At 46.9% G+C, this 7,036-nt stretch overlaps 1 protein-coding gene across 2 annotated transcripts in view; it reads right to left on the reverse strand.

Annotated features, from left to right (window-relative positions):
- The window catches only part of ANKRD27 (ankyrin repeat domain 27 (VPS9 domain)), a 60,666-nt gene that overhangs the window by 13,172 nt on the left and 40,458 nt on the right, over nucleotides 1-7,036 (reverse strand). For both annotated transcript variants that reach the window (XM_010848922.1, XM_010848924.1), the window contains exons 21-22: nucleotides 6,001-6,045; nucleotides 3,449-3,571 (exon numbers count right to left, since the gene is read on the reverse strand). In XM_010848922.1, the coding sequence (XP_010847224.1) occupies nucleotides 3,449-3,571; nucleotides 6,001-6,045 (168 nt within the window). The remainder of the gene's footprint in view (nucleotides 1-3,448; nucleotides 3,572-6,000; nucleotides 6,046-7,036) is intronic.

A 7,036-nucleotide genomic window follows, 5' to 3' on the forward strand; every position in this document is an offset into this window, starting at 1 on the left:
CACAGCAGGATCCTCTATGACCCACCTCCCAGAGCAATGGAAATAAAAGCAAAAATAAAGAAATGGGACCTAATTAAACTTTGCACAACTAAGGAAACTATAAGCAAGGTGAAAAGACAGCCTTAAGAATAGGAGAAAATAATAGCAAATGAAGCAACTGACAAAGAATTAATCTAAAAAATATACAAGCAGCTCCTGCAGCTCAATTCAGAAAAATAAATGACCCAATCAAAAAATGGGCCAAAGAACTAAACAGACATTTCTCCAAAGAAGACATATAGATGGCTAACAAACACATGAAAAGATGCTCAACATCACTCATTATCAGAGAAATGCAAATCAAAACCACAATGAAGTAACATCTCACACTGATCAGAATGGCTGCTATTCAAAAGTCTACAAACAATAAATGCTGGAGAGGGTGTGGAGAAAAGGGAACCCTCTTACACTGTTGGTGGGAATGCAAACTAGTACAGCCACTATGGAGAACAGTGTGGAGATTCTTTAAAAAACTGGAAATAGAACTGCCATATGACCCAGCAATCCCATTGCTGGGCAATCACATGAAGGAAACCAGAACTGAAAGAGACACGTGTACCCCAATGTTCATTGCAGCACTGTTTACAATAGCCAGGACATGGAAGCAACCTAGATGTCCATTAGCAGACGAATGGATAAGAAAGCTCTGATACATATACACAATGGAGTATTACTCAGCTATTAAAAAGAATGCATTTGAATCAATTCTAATGAGGTGGATGAAACTGGAGCCTATTATACAGAGTGAAGTAAGCCAGAAAGAAAAACGCCAATACAGTATACTAACACATATATATGGAATTTATAAAATGGTAATGATGACCCTATATGCGAGACAGCAAAAGAGACACAGAAGAACAGTCTTCTGGACTCTGTGGGAGAAGGCGAGGGTGGGTTGATTTGAGAAAATAGCATTGAAACATGTATAATATCATATGTGAAATAGATCGCCAGTCCAGGTTCGATGCATGAGACAGGGTGCTCAGGGCTGGTGCACTGGGATGACCCTGAGGGATGGGATGGGGAGGGAGGTAGGAGGGGGGTTCAGGATGGGGAGCACATGTACACCCATGGCTGATTCATGTCAATGTATGGCAAAAACCACTACAATATTGTAACTAGCCTCCAATCAAAATTAATTAAAAAAATAAATGAGAAGTCCAATTTATCCATTGTCCTTTATGGATCATGCTGTGGGTGTCCAGTCTAAGAACTCTCTGCTTAAATGCTGGATTCCAAAGATTACCCCCTATTTTTTTTCTAAAAGTTTTATAATTTTACATTTTACGGTTAAGTCTGTGATCCACTTTGCATCAGTTTTTGTACAAGGTGTGAGTTTAGGTTGAGATTCTTTTTTTTTTTTCCTGAACATGTCCGTTTGCTCCAGCACCATTTGTTGAAAAGGCTGTCCTTTCCCCACCAGCTTCCTGTTGGACCTCCGCAGCTGTGTCTGCGTGGGTCTGTTTCTGAGCGCTCTGACCCGTCTGATCTGTGTGTCTGTCCCTCCACCTGGGCCACACTGTTGTGATTAGTGTATCTACACAGTCAGCCTTAATATTGGGTAGAGGGATCCTAATTTATTCTTCTTTGCCAGGATTGTTGTTAAGTATTCTGGGACCTGCACCTTTCCGTATAAATTTTAAAATTAGCTTGTCTATGTCTACAAAAGCTTTGTTAGGATTTTGATAAGAATTGCATTAAAACTGTAGATCAATCTGGGGAGAAATAACTTCTTTCCTATGCTGAGGCTTCGTGAGTCTGTTTATCTCTCTAAGTATTTAGGCATTCTTTGATTGATTTTTTTCATCAACATTTTGTGATTTCCAGCATACAGAGCCTATCCATGTCCTGTTAAATGTTTACCTAAGTAGTTCATTGTTTTTGAGCAGCTGTAAATGATTTTGTATATATAGTATGCACTCATGTGCTAGCTGTCTAACTCAAGGTCCCATGTTAAGAAAATTAATTTGACTTTACAAAACAGATACAGAGCAAGATAATACTACCTTATTAAAAAAAGCTTCACCATGGGTGTCTCTAACCTAAGAGATGGCTGAGACTGTCGCTAACATGAACCTTTGCAGCAGGGTACACGCTGAGATGTGTGACTTTTGTTCTGTCCCCATGCTGCTGGATGTTCACAGTCCAAAAACCTGAAAACTGGCCTCTCCTACGTGGGCTGCTTAAAGATCAAAGGGATTAAAAAAGGCAGATGCTGTTTCAAAGGATGTGATGTGAAGTAGCACCTCGGGCCCAGCCGATGACCGTATGGCTGGAGGCAATCACCGTATCTCTGCTGTTCTTCTTGCTGTTTACTTTGTTTTTTCCACCTCACAGTTCATTAATTGTAAAAAAAAAAACTGAATTACACATCACAGTGTCTGCTGAATTTGTCAGATAAACTTATGCTCCTGCTCACTTAAAACCTACTACCTTTTTCTCCTTTGTAATTTCTCAAAAAGACACAAAAGTAAATTGATTCATGCTGTGATTAAATTAACCCCTCACCCTCTTCCAGCCCAGTGGCATGTTACAGCTTGATCAGTGATAAAGAACAAAATGTTGATGACACGCAATGACCTGGAATTAGGCTGAGTGAGCAGAGCTAGTCCCCAAAGGTTCCATGCTGTATTGATGACATTTATATAACATTTTTGAAATGACAAAAACATTAGAGCTGAGGAACAGATAGTGGTGACTAGGGGCCAGGGATGGTGGGGTGGGGTGAGGAGGTGTGGTTATTAGAGGCAACATGAGTGATTTTCCTTGTGATGTGAACACTGATCTGTACCGTGACTGTGGTGGTGGATGCACAAACCTTCACATGTGTAAATGAGACTGAACTAAACATATATACATGCACACAAGCACAAGTAACACGGGAGATCTAAGACGGATGGATTGTGTCCATGGCGATGCCCTGGTCAGGGTTATGTACTGTGCTTTTGCAAGCTATTACCACTTCGGGAAATGGGGGGTGGAGAGGGGACAGGGGTCTCTGTGCTAGGAGAGGGGCCCTCCCACAGAGGGTGCACCAACATGAGCCAAGGCAGAGGGCAGCTGATGTCGCCTGCAGCCTCCCCAGGGGACCACGGCCACACGGACACAGCCCCTTGGTGTGTGTCTGTTCATAAGCTCCTGCCTTGTGACTCAGGGGCCCTGAGAACCGCTGAAACACTAAACCCTCGTGCGTGGCCCTGTGCCCTGACCTGCGCGTTCAGAAGGCAGGCAGCCCAAGCTGATCCTGCATGCGTGTCCACTTTCCCCTACCTTGAGCTGGGTCTCAAGGGACACCTACAGCCAGCCACTCGGCCTTAGCTGGCTGAGAAGGGGACGACTTTCCTAAAGGGAGAAAGAAGAACTGGCCGCCTACTCCCGCCCCCACCTTCCAACAGAAGAGACGCCAAACCTTTTGAGCTGGAGCACACTTGGGGCACTGGCACAAGGGGTGACAGAACTCAAGATCCACCGCCCCAGCAGCATCTTCTGCTTCATCCAGGTCCTCCTCCGTCCACTCCAACAGGTAACGCACCTGGTGTCAGGCAGTGAGGAGAAATGCGGACTGAAAACCCATCCTCAGCTCCTGTACAAGCTATGGTGTCCTGCGTGCACACACACACACATACAGTGTCCTACACACACACCACACACACACCATATGCACACACATCCACACACACACATAAATGTTCCCAAATCAGGACCTACGTCTCCACCACCACGAAAGTACCTTATGCATGATGGTGCTCTTTCTTGAGGACTCCAGGGTCTCCTGTGCTCAGGCCTTTCTAAATCCTTTTAGTGGTGACAGAGAGATGGAGCTACCATTTCTGCAGATTGCATTAGATTCTTCTCTTCTGTCTTAGAAAGGGGCAGCGTGGTGCTGCTTCAGGGTGACAGCTTTAAAGCCCTGGTCCTAGAGCATCTCGCGAGCACCTCCTCTTATGTTACGTCCTCTTATGTTATCTAATTGTCCTCCTTCGACAAGCAGTCTGTCTTATCTTATCAGGGAGCAGACTCACTCCAAGGGGCCAACAACTTGTTCAAGACCACATGATGAGGAAGTGGTGGCCAGAACCTAAACACAGGCTCTCTGACTTCACAAGCATCCCTTCCACCTTAATGCTGTAGCCCACAGGCGAAAGCACTGGAAAGACCCCTAACAGGTCAAATTTATGTTCCAGTAAAGGCCAGTTTCTGGGATATTAAATGTGAGAAAACACAAATACATTTCCAGGCCTGGTTCTGAGCCCTGGGGAAGCCAGCAAATGCCTGCAAGGGGTGACAGAGGGCCCCAGGAAGATCCCATGCCCCTCCAAACACCCCCCCTCCAGGGCCCCTCCACACTGCTGACAGCAAATATTCCATCCAGGCCGAAGGCCTCACCTGACCCCGGGGCCTCACCTCCCAGGCTGGCTGGGACAGACTGGACTCAGGGCGATTCCTCTTGGCGGTGGTTAGAAGATATACGATGGGGGAAGGGGGCTGAGGGCGGTGGCCTCGGGCTGTGGGATGGGGGCTGTGTCGTGTGTGGATGGGTTTGGGTGGTGACCACCGGGCACCGGGCAGCCTGCCTCTGCTCAGCTCCTCCGTGAGTGGCCCCACCCCCTCGCCTGCCCACAGGATGAAAGCAGATGTGTCATGACACAGAAGGGTCGGTCTCTTCTCTACACTCATAGGAGCCTGAGAAACTCCTCCTTGGCTTCCCTAAAGAACGCTGACTTCCCTGGGGCTGGTCTCGAGAGGGCAGCAGCCGGCACCAGCCAGATCCATACCCCAGATCCTCCCATGAGAGGAGCTGTGAGTCAGGCTGGGGGTTCACAGTGGGCTCTGGGCAGAGGCTAAGACACTGATAACTATGTTCAGACTCCATATACTCCCGGAGACTGTGCTAATCAAATCCCAGGAAATTCTGTCCACCACCCCAAACTCCATCATCCTTGAGAAGCACTCTTGAAACATGACTCTTAAAAGCGCTCTTGTAAACCCGATCCACTCAAGGCTCCAAATCTGGTAAGGGCTAATTTACTCCTTTTAAAGTGGAAGTCAGGGGACTTCCCTGGTGGTCCAGTGGCTCAGATTCCTTCCTCCCAACTCAGGGGGCCTCGGTTTAATTCCTGGTCAGGAAACTAGATCCCACAGGCCACGACTAGAGATCCCGCATGCTGCATCTAAGACCCGTTGTAGCCAAATAAATTTAAAAAAAAAAAAAATTTTTTTTTTTAAATTTTTAAAAAATAAAGTGGAAGACAGAACAAATTCCTTTCAGGAAGCCTCAGATAAGCCAGGGGGACTGCCCATGAGTGTCTCCAGTGATCTCATCACAGCTGTTCCCCGTCGCCTGACAGGAAGGGTTAGGACGCACACCTTAGCGCCGTCTCATCTGGACACTTGCTTGTTGTGGGTCCTTTCAGCTCCGAGCCTGGGACTCAGCCTCCTGACCAGGATGCCACACTGCCCACAGCTCCTTGCAGGGCCACACCAAGGCCCTCTGTGCTCTGTCCTCCCCTTCGCCACCTCTACCCATCCCCTACCCAATCTGTTCACCTTGCTCCCGGCTAGTGGGATCCGGCCCTCTTGCCAGCATCGCCACCCTCCTGGAATATGAATGTCTAAAAGGCGGGGGCAGGCTTCCTCTGAGGCTTTATCCCACCTGCCTTGTTACTTGTTGGGGGGTACGTCCCATCCCATCACCATCACTCATGAAATGCATCCCTTCTGCGTGAACGTGAACAAAGACCCCCTACAGCTCCTGACTCACCTGGAGACCAAACACAGGCACAGCTGCTTCAGCTGAGAGCAAGCCGTTTGAAATTCACTTCTAGAAACTCACCATTTTTATGGAGGTTGTATGTGTTTGGAGATAGGATATAGGAACTCTTGTCTGTACTTCCTGCTCAATTTTGCTATGAACCTAAATCTTTCTAAAAAATAAACTATTAATTAATAAACAAAACTCACCATTTCCAGGTCTCCATCAGCAACAGCTCTTAAAAGTTTTTCTACCTTAATAAAAGGAAAAAGAATGTAAGGGAAAATATAATAATATGGTAAGACTAGAAACAATACAAATCACATTCTGGGCATTCCCTAGTGGTCCAGTGGTTAGAACTCAGTGTTTCCACTGCTGGGGGCCTGGATTCAATCCCTGGTCTGGAAATTAAGCTCCCAGAAGCCTCATGGTCAAAAAGAATAAATAAAGGTGAAATTCATGTTATTATTAGAAAAACAAAAAAAAAGAGCATTCTGAAGACCTAGTAGCTTTCCCGTCTCTTGATTTCATTCAGTATCTTTCAAACACACCCCCGAAGTTGTTCGCACAGGGCACCTTCCACATAAGGCCTATAAGATGCCCTGCCACTTGTGTGGCACAGGGGGACACCAGCCACCTGGAGCCCAAGTGCTTCCTAAGAGGGCGACCACCCGTCAGACCTGCATTTGTTCAGCTCTCGTTATCCACCAGCTAGGATACCATGAGGTTAAAGCTCATGGATCCACTCCCGGCCTGTGTTAGGCCCTGGAGCATGTCTCCGGGCTTTTCTTCACTGTGGTTCTGCATTGAGCTAGGGGTGGAAGGGGTGGAGGGGCCCCGGGGTGGGGTCAGTGAGGGCTCCCCAACCACAGGGGAGGAACTGGGGCATATCCATGCCATGATCTGCTCTGTGGGCTGACTCTGGACAAGCTCTAAGGTAAGTTAGACAGAAAAACAAAAACAAAAAAACAGGGTATAAGTCAGCTTTTATAAAAAGTAGTGCGAGAGGACACGTAACTATCTCCATAAACTCAGCAGGAAGTCAGGAATGACACACCAAGTTAATAAGTGTGCTGACAGAGCGGGATGGAAGGGCAGAGAAAGTGCTTTGTAAAATAATCTTAAAGCAGTGGACCTACAGGTGACTCTACCTGTAGGCTTCTTAGAATACTCCCCCTCCCATCACACACACCCACTCCCATACACACACACACAGACACTTAAGCACGTGTGTCCATGAAGGGC

This window comes from Bison bison, unplaced genomic scaffold (assembly GCF_000754665.1).
Source record: "Bison bison bison isolate TAMUID 2011002044 unplaced genomic scaffold, Bison_UMD1.0 scf7180017864280, whole genome shotgun sequence".
Taxonomy (NCBI): Eukaryota; Metazoa; Chordata; class Mammalia; order Artiodactyla; family Bovidae; genus Bison; species Bison bison.